General features: G+C 35.7%; 1 protein-coding gene and 1 pseudogene across 1 annotated transcript; both read left to right on the forward strand.

Moving 5' to 3' along the window:
- The first annotated feature begins 1,183 nt into the window (after positions 1-1,183).
- On the forward strand, positions 1,184-7,345 carry LOC120123043. The gene is made up of 4 exons (XM_039142054.1): positions 1,184-1,290; positions 1,412-1,537; positions 1,774-1,878; positions 7,145-7,345. The coding sequence occupies exons 1-4, from the start codon at positions 1,210-1,212 to the stop codon at positions 7,343-7,345; spliced, it is 513 nt and encodes a 170-aa protein (XP_038997985.1). The 5' UTR covers positions 1,184-1,209.
- Positions 7,346-9,125: 1,780 nt separating this feature from the next.
- LOC120122857 lies at positions 9,126-14,896 on the forward strand (annotated as a pseudogene).
- The last annotated feature ends 1,872 nt before the right edge of the window (positions 14,897-16,768 follow it).

The following is a 16,768-nucleotide window of genomic DNA, read 5'->3' on the forward strand; positions in this document are numbered from 1 at the left end:
TTATATTATTCTTTTATGTAAAATACATAAATGATTCCTCGATTATAGGATGTTTTTTTAAGTCCTGATTGTTAAAAGTTATAAAATAGTTACTCAACTATACATCGTTGTTTTGTTGAGTCATCGACTATTAAAATTACAAAATGATCATTCAACTATTCATATGTTTGAAACTCGTCCATTTTTGTTAAAAAAATTGATGAGAGTCTAAGATAGACGTTAACTAGTTAACTGAGATATGATAATCATTTAAGATTTTGGAATCAGATTTTATCATATAACAATCAACAAGTTAACATTTAGCTCATACTGTATTCAATTTTACAGAGAATGACGAGTTTGAAACATATGAATGTCGGGTAACTATTTTATAATTTTTAATAGTCGGAAAACTCAACAAAACAATGTCTCATTTCATAACTTTTAATATCATATAATTCAATAAAGTAACATTTTATAATCGGAGGATCATTTGTATTGTAGCCTAATTTTATTTTTTGGTAAATGTTAATAATATATAATTTGGTTAATATTGTTTAAGTAATTAAATAATTTAATTTAATGTAATTTTTTTGAAACGTAATTTAATGGAATTTTTATAATTATAAATGATTATGAGTATAGTTTATTAACAAAAGAACATGGGGTTTCACAAATCTAAACATGGATTCCATGTTACAAGACTTCCATTTCCGCTAACCTTTTGATAACATTTACCAAATTTCAATCGATCAAATCAAGTGTCTAAGAGAAGAGTAACTTCGACGTGATTTTAAAAAATATGTATCGAAATCTTTAAACAATTAGCTATAAAGCCAGGGACAAATTTTGAGGCGGGTGATTGATTTTGATTCCCAAAGATTCGAACTTTTCATTTGAACCCAGCCTTTCAGGGAAAACCCAGATTGAGAATTGTCGCTTTGGTTCGAAGCATGTTTTTTTTTTATTCTCATTAGATCATGTTATTTCTCGAAGAGTGGAATGAACTTTGTGTTTGTTTTTTAATGTTTAATTTTCTTCACTGTTTTGTTTCCAAAGTTCCATGTTTTTTTATGGTCAATGGATTAACCGGGAATTGTTTTAGCTTGGGATTTGATGTTAATGTAGATTTTTTGGGTGCATTTTCTGGTTTAGGAAGAACATAAATATCTTTGCTTGGTTCATGTCTGTTTGGATTGCAGTGGTAATGTAAGGAAACCAATTGAGGCAATGAGGCTGATTTTAACAACATTTGCTGGAGCTATGTTTGGCTTCTTTTTAGGACTAATGTTACCAAATCTTTCAGCTAAGGTTACACTCTGGTCTGTCTCTCACTGTTTCATTACATTTGTAGTTGCTTCTAATTCACTTTTCATGTGTTTCTTCAACATTGAATGACAACTTTATTTCATTACATTTGAATCTTTGGTAGATGAATCTCCCATCCACCGTATTTCCTTCCATTATTCTTTCAACTCAAGCACTCTTCAATGCTGTGAATTCTTTCAAGGCTCATATGGTTGTCTCAGCGCCATCTAACAAAATCAATCGACCAAAGGTAATTCCTTTTTCATTTTATGTACATATATGTGTGTGTGTGAATATATGTATGCATGTATATATTTATGAATGGTTGACATTAAATTACGTGAATTAGTATGACAGTGTCTCAAACTGTTCTGAAATTGTGTGATTATTGAAGCATATGATCAGACTTTTGCTTTATTTTCTGACATGTCTGCCATTTATGGTTAATGTAACAATTACAAACTGGTAATTCCTTAATTATGGCAGATATGGATTCCAACAAATCCAAAGGGTGCTGAAGGACTTCCCCCTGGTATAGTTTCTCCTATATCGAATATATATCTTCGTCGATTATGGGGTAAGCCAAGTGAGGTATGCATCTTTCATGTTATATGTGTGTTTATCCTATTCTAGTATATCTCAACTATGTTTTCTGGACTCGGTGTTATTTTCGAACACAAATCATGTTGGGAAATAAACGAGTAACAAGTAATTTCGGAAAAATAATACCCGAAAAATTGATAACGGAGTTCAGCCAATTGTGCTTACGTTTCCGGACTGTTGCAGATCTTTTACTAAAGGGAAAAAATTACAGGTGTTTACAAAACACACTTGAGAGAGAACTGAAAGATTTTGGGATGATTTTGAAGCTAAATGAGCTAGAGTATTTATAGTTGAAGCTTAGGGACTAATCTTTGAAAATACCCTAAAATACAATGATTAAATGTGTGATTATCCTATTGCTCAAATTCAATAAATTCAAGCCGTCCCACTTGCTCAGTCACCCATTTAGCTAGCAGCCCATGTGCTGCCTTTGTTGAAAAATATCAAGCAAAGCCGGGACCCCTACCAAGCAAGCTGGTGCCCCCCTTTGACTTTTCTTCCAACAATCTTCTACTTGAAGACTGATTTTAATCTATCTTCACACCTTGATCAATGCATCAACATTTCTGGTCTTATTATTCTAGCATGCCAACTAAAGCTGAACACAATTTCAGTTTGTCCGTAGTCACCGTCTTTGTCAACATATCTGCCGGATTTTGAGCTCCACTAATCTTTTCAAGTTTCAAAATCCCATCTTCCAGAAGAGACCGGATAAAATGATACCGTAATTGTATGTGCTTCGTCCTGGAATGAAAAGACAGATTCTTCGCTAGATGGATAACACTTTGACTATCACAATACAAGACATTGTTTTCTTGTTTCTTGCCTAACTCTTCCAAGAAACTTTGGAGCCAAACCATTTCCTTGCTGGCTTCCGTAACAGCGACATATTTTGCTTCAGTGGTGGAGAGAGCAACTATCTTCTGTAGTTGAGAAACCCAACTCACTGCAGTACCTCCTAGAGTATAGACATACCTTATAGTGCTCTTTCTGATGTCAACATTTTCGGCTAAGTCAGCATCTACATAGCCTGTCAGTATCGTATCTCCACCTTTGAAACAAAATGCTTTGTTTGTAGTACCCCGCAGATATCTGAGGATTCATTTGACAGCTTCCCAGTGTACTTTGCCCGGATTATTCATGTACCTGCTAACAACTCCCACTGTATGAGTAATATCTGGTCTGGTACAAACCATGACATACATCAGACTTCCAATTGCTGAGGCATACGACACCTTCACCATGTGTGCACGTTCTTCCTATGTCTTTGGTGACTGTTATTTGGAGAGTCTAAAATGAACACCTAAAGGTGTACTTACTGGTTTAGCATCTTGCATGTTGAACCTGGAGAGTACTTTGTTGATGTACTCAGCCTGTGATAACATCAAAGTCCCCGACTTTGTGTCTCTCTTGATCCTCATCCCAAGAATCTGCTTTGCTGCACTCAGATCTTTCATTGCAAACTGCTTCGACAATTTTTGCTTCAAGTTTATAATCTCTTGCATGTCTGAGCCTGCAACGAGCATGGTATCAACGTACAACAATAAAATAATGAAGCTATTGTCGAACCTCTTGATGTAACAACAATGATCTGCTTGGCATATGGTAAAACCACTGCTACTCATGAAGCTATCGAACTTCTTGTACCATTGTCTAGGAGCTTGTTTTAAACCATACAAGCTCTTCTTCAACCTGCATACCAGGTTTTTCTTGCCTTCCTCTATGAAGCCTTCTGGCTGCCTCATATAGATTTCTTCCTCTAAATTACCATGAAGGAAAGCTGTCTTTACATCTAACTGCTCAAGATGTAAATTCTCTGCAGCTACAATTTTTAACACCAGTCTGATAGTAGACAGTTTCACGACTGGAGAGAAAATTTCATTGTAGTCAATACCTTCTTTTTGCTGAAAACCTTTGACAACCAATCTCGCTTTGTAACGTTTGCTCCCATCGTGCTCTTCTTTGATCCTGTAAATCCACTTGTTGTGAAGCGCTTTCTTGCCTGGTGGTAATTCAGCTAATTCCCACGTCTGATTTGACATAAGCGAGTCCATCTCATCTTTCATGGAAGACTCCCACTTGACTGAATCCTCCACTTGCATTGCTTCATCATAGCACTCTGGTTCACCATTGTCAGTCAGCAACTAGTAGTGCAAAGAAGGAGAATACCGTTAGGTTGGTTTAGGAATTCTGGAGGAGCGTCTTAGTTCCGGTGTGCCTGGTTCTTCTTGAACTGCTTCAGGACTGATCTGAACATCATTTCCATAAATCTCCTCGAACTCAGCAAATTCCTTTGTTTCAGCTTTGGTATTGGAGCTGCTTGATTCTATAGTTGACATGTATTTGTACATCACATTCTTATTGAAAATGACATCTCTGCTTCTGATGATCTTCCGATTTTTATAGTCCCAAAACCGGTAACCGAACTCATCACCGCCGTAACCAACAAAGGCACATTTGTTGGACTTAGCATCAAGTTTACTTCTTTCAGTAGAGTCTATATGTACATAAGAAATACAACCAAACACTCTTAAGTGCGAAAGGTTTATTTCTTTCTTGCTCCAAACTTCCTCTGGTATTCTGCCATCCAAAGGAACTGAGGGCCCACGGTTGATCAGGTAAGCTGCAGTGTTGATAGCTTCAGCCCATAGAAATTTGGGCAATCCGGCATGTATCCTCATGCTTCTGGCACGTTCATTCAGAGTTCTGTTCATGCGCTCTGCTACGCCATTCTGCTGCGGTGTCATGGGAACTGTTGTCTCCATCTTGATCCCATTGTTTGCGCAGAAGTCTCTGAATCTCCTATTTCTGTACTCTCCTCCATTGTCAGACTTCAACCGATTGACTTTCAGACCAGTCTCATTTTCCACCATGGCCTTCCATTTTCTGAAGGTATCAAAGACTTCTGATTTCTTCTTCAGAAAATAAACCCACACCTTCCTTGTAGAATCATCGATGAAGGTGACATAATATAATGAGCCTGCAAGAGATGGAACTGGAGATGGTCTCCATACATTAGTATGAACCAACTCTAACTTTTCAGCCTTGGGTGTCTTACCAATATTTGCAAAGCTGACTTTCTTTTGTTTGCCAAAGATACAATCCTCGCATAGTCCGACATCTACATTCTTTAGATCCGGCAGCTTCCCTTTTGACAAAAGCGTCTTCATCCCTTTCTCGCTCATATGGCCAAGCCTTTGGTGCCATAGGTTTGATTTTCCATTAGCATCTGTGGCTGCAATGATATTCTCTAAATTTGAGGTTACATAGAGAGTACCCGTTTTTTTACCACGAGCAATGACGAGTGCTCTTTTGGTAATATTCCATTCACAGTCTGAAAAAGTTATGCTATATCCTTCTCCATCAAGCTGTCCAACAGAAATCAAATTTCTTTTAAGACCAGGAATATGTCTTACACCTTTCAGCGTCCAGGTGGTCTGGTTTGGCAACTTTAATCGGATGTCTCCTTTTCCGACGATCTTCAAGGTTTCATCATCGGCTAGATGAACCTTCCCAAAATCACCACTGACATAGTTCTCCATGATTTCTCGGCATGGGGTGGAGTGGAAAGATGCCCCTGAATCCAAGATTCATGATTCAATCGGAGTGTTGACGCTTAGAATCATGGCATCACCTGTCTCCTCTGTCATGTTGGCAGATTCCTATGCACTGATATCTTTCTTCAGTGCTCGACAATCTCTTTTAAAGTGACCCTTCTTGCCACAATTATAACAGGTAAAATCTTTTTTTCTTGTTCTTGATTTGCCCCTTCTGGATTTCGATCTGTCACGATTTGAATTTCTTTCTGAAGTTCTCCCTCTGGACTCCGTGTACAAGGCTGAGGAGGTTGATGCTTCACCCGATTCTCTCCGTCGAATTTCTTCGCTCAGTACCAGATCCCGAACATCGTCGAATTTCAATTTACTATTTGCCGACGAGCTGCTAACTGCTGTAACAGTAGCATTCCAACTGTATGGTAGAGATGATAAGAGAATTAAAGCTCGAACTTCATCATCGAATTCAATTTCCACGGAACTCAACTGGGTTATGATTGTGTTGAGTTCATTCAGGTGTTGAGCCACTGATGCCCCTTCCGTCATCCGCAAATTGAATAATTGCCTCATCAAATGAACTTTGTTTGAGGCCGATGGCTTCTCATACATACTGGAGAGAGCCGCCATAAGACCCGCTGTGATCTTTTCCTTTGCTATGTTGAAAGCAACATTTCGAGACAACGTCAGTCGGATAACTCCGAGGGCTTGTCGGTCGAGAAGAGCTCAGTCTTCATTCTTCATGCCCTCTGGTTGCTTTCCTGAGAGGGGTTGATATAGATTTTTCTGGTACAGAAAATCTTCGATCTGCATCTTCCAAAAGCCAAAGTTCGCACCATCGAACTTTTCAATTTTCACCTTCCCTTCGTCTGTAGCCATCGCTCCCACTCGAATCTGGCTTCTTCGGATCGTTTCTGACAATTTGTGCGAACCATTGTGTATTATAACACCTCCGTCGATAAATTCGTATCGCCGACAAATTTCATTATTCACGAAATTTACTATTCATGTGAATAGTAATGAATAGTAACTCGCAAAAAATTGATAAAATTCACAACCCAAAAGCTCTGATACCAGTTGTTGGGAAATAAACGAGTAACAAGTAATTTCCCTATAGCCAGATTAGTGAGAATACGAAATAAAAGCGGAAAAATAATACCCGAAAAATTGATAACGGAGTTCAGCCAATTGTGCTTACGTCTCCGGACTGTTGCAGATCTTTTACTAAAGGGAAAAAATTACAGATGTTTACAAAACACACTTGAGAGAGAACTGGAAGATTTTGGGATACTTTTGAAGCTAAATGAGCTAGGGTATTTATAGTTGAAGCTTAGAGATTAATCTTTGAAAATACCCTAAAATACAATGATTAAATGTGTGATTATCCCATTGCTCAAATTCAATGAATTCAAGCCGCCCCACTTGCTCAACCGCCCATTTAGTTAGCAGCCCATGTTTTGCCTTTGTTGAAAAATATCAAGCAAAGCCGGTGTCCCCACCAAGCAAGCTGGTGCCCCCCTTTGACTTTTCTTCCAACAAATCCATCTATTTCTTCCTCAAGATTGATCATCGGAGAATCTTTGGACAACCATATCATAAAATCATGTCTGATTATGCATTAGACGAGAAAAAAAACAATTTTTTTATATATAATATGTTTTTGTTTCTCTACAATTTTCCGGTTTATGGGTTTGCATTTGCAGGACTTAGCCATCGCTCCAAAGTACCTTGTAGCGTTTACTGATGGTTATAAACAGAAAAAAAGCGTTAATGCAGCTGTACAAAAGGGCAGTCCTCTCTCTCATTACTCTCGTTCAAACATGTACACACGTATGCTCTATGTTACCGTGATTCTTCATCTTCAAGTATTTGTGACCGACATTTATTCAAACATGGGCAAATAGGTATGAGGTTATGGATTTCTCAGAATTCTCCAATTACGCGAAAAGACGTTTACACTTAAGTCGAACACGTATCCAGATACCCATATCTAACACCCGTGTGCAACATAGAGTAGATATGATAATAATTTGTAGAAAAAAATGGATAAATTATTCAGACGATTTTAGTTCAAAATCTATTAACTTTGCATACTACTTTACATTAATGGATAAGAACTTTTGGTGGTAGGGGTTGCATTGATGGGAATCTATGTTAGTTTCAACATTCGTCTTCGATACATATTTAAATATGAATACAAAAAGATATGGCTATTTAAATACTGTCTAAATATATAGAAAATTTTGATTATATTTGGAAACATATATATTTCTTACACAAATTCTCAAATTCAAGTAAGATACGTAGCAATATCAATGTGCACCTTAAGTGATGGGAGAAATAATTACGAACTCCGAAAGAAATCAATCTCTAACAAATACTGAAAATGAATATGCTTTGTTTAGTTCGGCATTGAATTGGACGAAATGCAGTTTGTGTTCTTGTCACTTTGTCAAGTTATATAAACTATAGGTTCAGTAATTATCAATTTTATTTTGTTTTGGTAATTTAATTGTTTTTTTAAATCATATATAAGTTACATTTTGAGTTATTCCGGTCATTTATTGTTAAAAATTAATAGATCTACGCGTTTGATAATTTATTTTTATATTTTTCAATGTTTACATATCGTTATCTTATAGTGACTTTCACCGTTAATTTTTTAACGGCGGATGATCAAAATGGAACTGAAATTAAACGCCAGGCATAATTAAAAAAAATAGATGACCAAAACAGAATAAAAGTGATGGTTAAGATATTAAATATGTAGTTTACCCCCAATTAAAAAACCTGTATTTTATTCCAGTGTTTTCTTAGCCCAAAATTTAAGAGAGAAAAAAACTGTTGAACTCCGTTGGCAGGGATGACACCGACTGGAATACTCATAACTATACTACAACGACAGCCAATGTCATGTGAGCATAATGTATTTAATTATTGGAATCCTATTATTTGGATGAAATTGAGGAACCAAAAGCACTCGAACGATTCACAATCATGGGAATTTCTCATTCTACTCTGTTAACGTGAATTTGGAGAATGCCACTACTCGAAGTACTCACGGATCGTATCATTTTTTTTAATTTTTTTTATGATACTAATATATTTTATTTTATTTTATTCAAAGTTAATATTAATATATTTTATATTCGTTCAAATAGGACTTGGACTTAATTTGAAATTAAGTTTTAAAGTATCAAAACCATTCATATTAATAAACGATCAATTCAAATCCCTTTTAGACTCACCCGTTTATATATAAATTTTAAAAATTTATGCTGTTTTTCATTGAATGTTTATTAAGATTTAAAAATAAACAACTCAACACTTTTTTAATATTTATATGATAACATTTTATATTATTATAAGTTTAATTTTTTATGTTCTATATTATATTATATTATATATATGGATCTAATAAAATAAAATAATTTATTAGAAAATTAAAAAAAATAAATCAACCTAGATAAAATCTTAATTATTGAAGTCCATGTTCGATCCATATTTTGAAGGAATAAATTTAGTAGCCAACATTGTTCGTACTTATCAAAGCCTAAAATAATTTGACAACAAGGCCTTGGAAGGCCCAAATGTCAAGTAAAACTATTTTCTCTCTCCGTAGGCTCAAAATCGGAAATCACTCTCGAACAAAAATCCGACTTGAATTTGACAATCTGCTTCTTTTTTGGTTTACTTCGATCATCTCCAGGTGTCTTTTCACATATTTTTTTTAGTCCATGAATTAAGTTCGAACCTTTTGCTTCTTAAATCTTCGTTCCTTTTTTCTTCAGGATTTTCATTCCTTGTTAAGCTTCGAAGATGGTTTTGAAGTCTGGTTACAAGGTTTTTATTTATTTATTTGATTTTTAATGTTCTTTTTCTTTCGTTCTGTTTGTTGATTGGAGCTAATGTTACTGAGTAAAGCTTTAGATTTTTTAGAAAATTGAAATTTCACTTTAGTTTTAGTTCAAGATGAGCTAAATAAGCAAGTATACTATGTAGTCAACCCTTTAGTTTTAATAGCTGTGTAAATTTGATTAGCTTCTTGGCTTTCTTATGAGAACCGCGGTTTGGACTCTTCATTTGCTCGGAAACGTGATTAAAATCACGTTGTATGTTCCTCTTATGAGCGTGTAGGTTAATCTTGTGATACCTGTATATTATATACTTGCTTAAATGGATTCTGTTGTGCATTAACTATGAGTTAAGTGAATGTTGACTTTCTTTTGAGATTGCGTGTGAAATTTGAGTCCTTGTGTAGGGGGTTGTTGGATTTGTTTTCGGCAATGATAACTCTGGTTCCAGTGAAGATAGGTAAGAATATAACTAATTGCTGTTTACCTTCTTTTCTTAATACCGAATTCGCTATGGACTCACTATTTTTGTGTGTCAATAGTTACATTGAGCGCTTGCTTGACCGGATTAGTAATAGTGTCCTGGCTGAGGACAGGAAGACTGCTATTACAGAGCTCCAGTCTATTGTGGCTGAAAGCCATACCGCCCAGCTAGCTTTTGGAGCAATGGGTTTGTGTTCCTACCTTGTTTAAAGCTAGTCGTCAGACTAAATTCCTCTTCCATTCATGCCATCCGTTTCTCTCTTGTTTAGTAAGGCTAGCATTTACATTTTCGCAGGCTTTCCTGTACTCATGGGTGTCTTAAAGGGAGAACAAAATGATGTTGAAATGGTTTGTGATCTCCCTTTCTTGCTATGTTTCCTCTATTTGTTCCTTTATTTCTTATACACTATTTCCCAGAAATGCATGCATGGTACCTCTGGAGAACTTTGGTTCAGCAGTATGCAGTGTATCAAGAATATTTTTGGCGCATTTTTAGGACTGCGGTTTTGTGGAGGAAAAATTATTAAAAATCATTTCAGGAAGAAAATTTCATGAGTTAATGTTTAAATTGTCTTCTAGGAGGATAAAAGTTGAGAACTAAACTTGTAGTTTGCAAGTTATGTATTAGTTTTATTACTGAAGCACTGAAGGGTCCAGTACTCCAGTGATTGGATTGAAAGTTGGATAATCTAGCTGTATGATCTGTGCTTATGTTTCTATGAGTCTGTTCCCTTTATTTGAGCTAGCTTTTTTATGACCCTACTTTTTTTCTGTTTGCTTCCCTACTTATGACCAAAGAATTTTGTGGTAATTGTTCCTGGGAAATAATATTGCATTTCTGTTTTTGTTGTAGTCCAAATATTGTTGTTTCAAGTTATCCCTCAAGGTAACTTTTTTGATTGAGAATTTCCTGAAAATTTGTAAAAGATTGACTAGCATTCATTCCCTTTTTACAGGTTCGTGGGGCCCTGGAAACTGTTCTTAGTGCTTTGAGACCAATTGGTCATGCAAAAAGGCCTACGAATGAGGTTCAGCCAGCTTTAATGAATACTGATTTGCTTTCCCAAGAATCAGAGAGCATTTCTCTTCTACTAAGTTTGCTGGTTAGAGTTCTTTATATGGATCCAGAACTTTTTTTACATTCTACTGCAGTTCCTTCTTGGAATAACATAATTATCATCTTTCTTGGTGATTTTGTAGTCAGAGGAGGATTTCTATGTGCGATATTACACTCTTCAAATTTTGACGGCCCTTCTTACTAATTCTCAAAAGAGGTACGAGTCTTACAGAAACCCTTTCTATCCTATGTAGATGTTTCTAATTGGTTTCGGTTCAAAAGTCTCTTGCTGAGTTCCTATTCAGGTTACAGGAAGCAATCCTATCAATTCCTCACAGTATAACTAGGCTCATGGATATGTTGATGGACCGTGAGGTATTCAGCCTTTTAATCAAATGATTAATCCTGGAAATTTATTTAAATTTCATGTTCTGCTTTATTTTAAGCCTGCATGGTTTAATATGACTCTTCAAGAACCGGTTGGATTTACATCATCAAAAGTGAAAAATGAAAAATTTGAAACTTGTTTGATAATTTAATTTGGATAGGATAATTTTGATATATGTGGTTGCTTGTCTTCTTTCGCTTTTGACCTTCCAGGTCATACAAAATGAAGCTGTGCTGCTTCTTACTTACTTGACTCAGGATGCTGAGGTGAGATTATGGTTTGCTTATTCCACGTATTCTGCCTTTAACATTCAGTTTTTATTTTACACCTTAACCTTGCCTACATATGTTTGATTGCCATGCCAACTAAGGTAGTTCTGTGATTTCAGGAGATTCAAAAGATTGTAGTCTTCGAAGGTGCATTTGAAAAGATTTTTAGTATTATTAAGCAGGAAGGAGGTTCTGAAGGGGGTGTTGTTGTGCAGGTGATTCATTTAATTTTTTTTTTGAAGTTTAGTGAACTTATTCTGGCTGATTTGCTTTGGACCATTCGTTTTTATTTTTTTAGTCTGGGATTGTCGGCTAAGTCATGCATGCTGTGAATTCTAATGGGGTCCTTATATTGTTCTTGAACAGGACTGTCTTGAACTGCTGAAGAATCTTCTTCACAGTAATACATCAAATCAGGTATATTCCATGTTTTATTTTCAGTGTTTTCAATCTCTTTTATGGGGTTTTCTCTGCTACTGATTTTAAGTGGGTTTTAGGTACTACTAAGGGAGACTATTGGCTTTGACCCATTAATATCACTCTTGAAAATAAGAGGAAGTACTTACCGTTTCACTCAACATAAGGTCAGATACTCAAATTTTTATAGCTTTGTTTCCTGTTGATTCTTTCACATGGTATCACAAGCTTACTGGTGATTTGTTGTTCTCCATGAAACAAACAACATGCCAGTAGACAATCAAAATAATCAGTTTGTTGGAGATCATTAATTTGTTGATAATGGGAGGTTCAGAAGCTGATCCTCAAAAAGACTCGAACAAGATCACCAATAAAACAATCCTAGTTCAGGTTCATAACGTATCATATCTGCTTGAAATGACTGCCCAAAGAGCTATCTATTTCACTGATAGATTATCCTGTTTCTGTTTTTTTCTTGATTGTAGAAGAAGTTGTTGGACCATTTGCTAATGCTGGGTGTTGAAAGCCCATGGGCTCCAATTGCTGTGCGCTGTTCAGTAAGATCACTTTCTAGATTTGTTCTTCTGCATTTCTGCAGGTCATTTTCTAACGATTATGTTTTGCTAGGCACTAAGGTGCATTGGTGATTTGGTTGCTGAAAATCGCAATAATCTAGATGCCCTTTCAAGCAAAGTTCTTGGTGAGGAGCCAGAAGTCGAACCCGCTTTGAATTCTATTCTCCGAATCCTTTTGCGAACATCTAGTATGCAAGAGTTTATTGCGGCTGACTATGTTTTTAAGAACTTTTGTGAGGTTTATATCATACCTTTGCTCTTTAGTACTTATTTTATTTTATTACTAATAATGTGAACTGCTGCGACTTGATTGTGGATTTTGGATTTTTTTTTCTAGAAAAATATGGATGGACAGTCATTGTTAGCGTCCACATTAATTCCTCAACCACATTCAACGACCCATGCTCCCCTTGCGGAGGATGTGAAAATGTCATTTGGAAGGTAGTTTACTCATGATCCTTTCTGTTCCATTCTTCTCTGATATTTTGCTATTTAGACTAGAACTGTCTTGCTTCGTTTAAATATTCCATCCTCTGATGAAACTATTTAATAATGTTGTATATATGGCAGCATGCTTTTACATGGTCTTGCATTGAGTGAAAGCAATGGTGATCTTGAGGTAACCTAATGTTTTCATTTCTTCATTGTGCATCATCAACTTGGGTCATAAATTTTGACATCTAAAATATAGATTTTCTTCATTCGTCATAGTGCTTACTGCACGAGAATTAACGAGCCCTCATATTTGGAAATACAGACTTGTTGCAGGGCTGCTGGTGTTCTTACTCATATTCTTAAGGACAATACTCAGTGCAAAGAAAGGGTATGCTGTCCCATTTTTCTCTTTTACACTTGCATCTTGAGCCAAGTGCTAACTGTATGACTCATTTTTTCAGTAATCTAATTTTGGTGGAGATTGTGCAGGTCCTACGAATTGAGCTTGAAGCCCCAACTCCGTCCCTCGGGGGCTCCAGAGCTACTATTACACCGTATCGTTAGGTACTTGGCTGTTGCCTCTTCCATGAAAAATAAAGATGGGAAGCGAGGTTACTCATATGTTCAACCAATTATCTTGAAACTGCTCGTCACTTGGCTAGCAGATTGCCCAAGTGCAGTGCAATGCTTCTTAGATTCAGGCCCCCACTTAACGTATCAGCTTGAGTTGGCCTCAAATACATCTTCGGCTGTGTGTGGTTAGGGGGCTGGCTGCAGTTGTCTTGGGAGAATGTGTGATTTACAATAAATCTAGTGAAAACGGAAAGGATGGTGTTACCATAGCTGATGCCATATGCCAGAAAATTGGTCTTACATCGTACTTTCTGAAGTTCGATGAGATGCAGAGGAGCTTCCTTTTTTCATCGGGAAAGCCAGCTGAGTCCCATAAACTGTTGACTAGATTTGCTGCTGCTATTATGGAAGGGATTGAAGATGTTTCTGAGGATGATTTGTCGGGTCCGACGAATGAGGGTCATCCGATCCTCACATCAATTTTTGATTCTCAGTTTGTTAATTTCGTGAAGAGTTTGGAAGTGCATATTAGAGAGAACATTATAGACGATTACAGTCACCCTAAGACTGGCGTGGCAGTGTTGCCTGCAGAAATGGAACAAAAGGATGGAGAAAGTGACAAGGACTACATCAAGCGGCTAAAAGCATTTATGGAGAAACAATGCTCTGAGATTCAGGTAATACAAAAAGCATTTATTTTGAAACAAATGGATGGTTTTCGATTAGTTTTTTCCTATTCGATCTATTTTCCTTGTTCTTTTCATTACTAGAAACTTCTCGGCCAAAATGCCACTTTGGCCGAGGATCTGTCGATGGAATGTCGGAGTGGGAATTCTCAAACCGATCCAAGGTCGGGCAGTGGCTCAGACCAAGTCCAAGCAGAGACACTTCGTCGAGATCTTCAGGAGGCGTTGCAACGAATAGAGATGCTCAAGGCAGAGAAAGCTAAGATTGAATCGGAAGCATCAGTGTACCATAATTCAGCTGGGAAGCTTGAGGCCGATCTTAAGAGTCTATCAGATGCCTACAATAGTCTTGAACAGACCAATCACCACCTTGAAAAACAGGTAGAAGCCTTGAAGAATGGAGAGACGTCAACTACTACTGATATCGAGTCAATAAAGGCCAAAGCTCAGGAAGAGGCCCAGAAGGAAAGCGAAGCAGAGCTAAATGATTTACTCGTGTGCCTCGGGCAAGAACAGAATAAGGTGGAAAAATTGAGTGCAAGGTTATCAGAATTAGGTGTAGATGTCGACAAACTGCTTGAAGGTATCGGAGAAGACACAGGGCTCCCCGAAGATGATGAAGGGGAAGAAGACTGATGTAGTCTGTGTTAGTACAGTCAAATGTCATCGTCTTCATCGTACACAAAATGGGTAATTGTATAAATTATTTTAGAATTGGATCGACTAATTAAATTATGGTCTTTATTATCACAAAAAGAATGAAAAGTTTGTCAAAAATAAATCAGATGTCTATCTTGTAAAACTTTGAAGTCATTATCACTCGTAAAACGGATTTAAATAACGGACGCAACAAATGCATTTCCGGCTGTTCTACATCAATATTCGAAGATGAAGAATGTTGGCTAGTTATCGTGTTATTTGTTTAAGAAAAAAAAATTCTAATTATGTGTTTACTTTCTAAATTTCATTGTAATTTTGAATATTTTCTTTAATAAAATTAGTGGCTCTATTTGCATAAAAAATATATCACATAATTTTTCTTGAGATATTTTTTTGATTAAATACAAATATTATATTTTCAAGACAAATGTCGAGGTTTGAACCCATGCAAGATGAAATAATATAAATATCCTTGATCATTCGACCAATTAATAAATCTTTTTATTGAGATAATTCTAATATCTAAATTAAAGGATAAATAAATAAATAAATAAGCATCGCAATTTGAAGAAACTTCACTAAACCAATAATTTAGGAGAGTTGGGTATTCATGAATGTATGTATTTATTAGGTGCAAGTGTAGATCTTTTTAAATGAAACATGGGTCGTCTTAAGTGGGCCAATTTTGGAAGCCCAAATGTCAAAAATAAAGGCCCATTCAATCAAAATCTACACGGATCTTCATTTACATTATTTTCATCTTAATTACTATCTTTATTTCATAAATATTAAAATAAAATTTATGAAGGTATAAATACTTATTTACATTTTTACAAACCAATAGCCGATCGAGATACCTACTTTAACCGAATATTACTGAAATAAACAAAAATATCAGTTGAATCAATTACGTCTATTTTCATCCACCTTTATTCATAGGGAAAAGAAGAAAGAAAGGTTGCTTTGGATTTCAGTGGAAGTTTCTCGTTTAATTTGGTGGTGCAAATATTATGAGACAAGCCTTCATGGAAATGAACCAACCTTCTGTTGATGGAATTATTTGCAGACATGTATCGACATATTGAACTGGAAGCTTCAACCAGTAATGGAGGACGATTTGTTTGCAGAAAAGGATGAACATCGATTATTAAATAAAATTATTTTTATAATAAACTTTTATGATAATCCATTCTGATTAATCGAAGTTATATTAAAAAGTATTTTCATGGATGAAAGGGATTGAGCTGATCAAAGTACGTAGACTGAAGAACGAGAAGAAAAACACAGAAGCAATTTAATATTTTCAGACAAATCAGGATTTCATAAGATGTGTGATTACAACAACAACAAAACCCTATTATCATATGCGATGGGGGTAAAGGGGAGGTAGTACAGTCGGCTATCCCCAACGCTAGGTTAAGAGCAGCTTCCGTGGAAGACCTCCGACAATCAGAAAATTTAAAATAAAGATACAATACAATGCGTATAAATAAATATATAAATACATAGTTGAACAGTCTTCTTATGCAGTCTTTATATGCGCGTTGTAATGGGAAGTAATCCCTGCAAATAAATCTCTGCATAAAAATATTTACATATAGACAGAAACGAAAGACATGGCTAAATTTAAAAAGAGGAACCATGAAGAGAATGATACACAAAGTCCGCAATAGTAAACTACGAGAAAAAAATAAAGTCAAATGGGTTAAAACCTAAACTAAAACAATACTACTTTTCTAATCTAGTTCTAAACCTTCATAAGATGTGTAATTAATTCCTTTATAAGTGAAGCAATTACTTATCTTCTTCGATTAGATATAAATTTATCTTTAACAATAAAATATATGGTGTCTTTTTTTTTTGGAGAATTATACCATATTATTATATTTAATTTGGAGCCGGATTAATTTATTTTTTTTATTAATTTTAA

This window comes from Hibiscus syriacus, unplaced genomic scaffold (assembly GCF_006381635.1).
Source record: "Hibiscus syriacus cultivar Baekdansim isolate YM2019G1 unplaced genomic scaffold, ASM638163v2 tig00110388_pilon, whole genome shotgun sequence".
In the NCBI taxonomy this organism is placed as follows: domain Eukaryota; kingdom Viridiplantae; phylum Streptophyta; class Magnoliopsida; order Malvales; family Malvaceae; genus Hibiscus; species Hibiscus syriacus.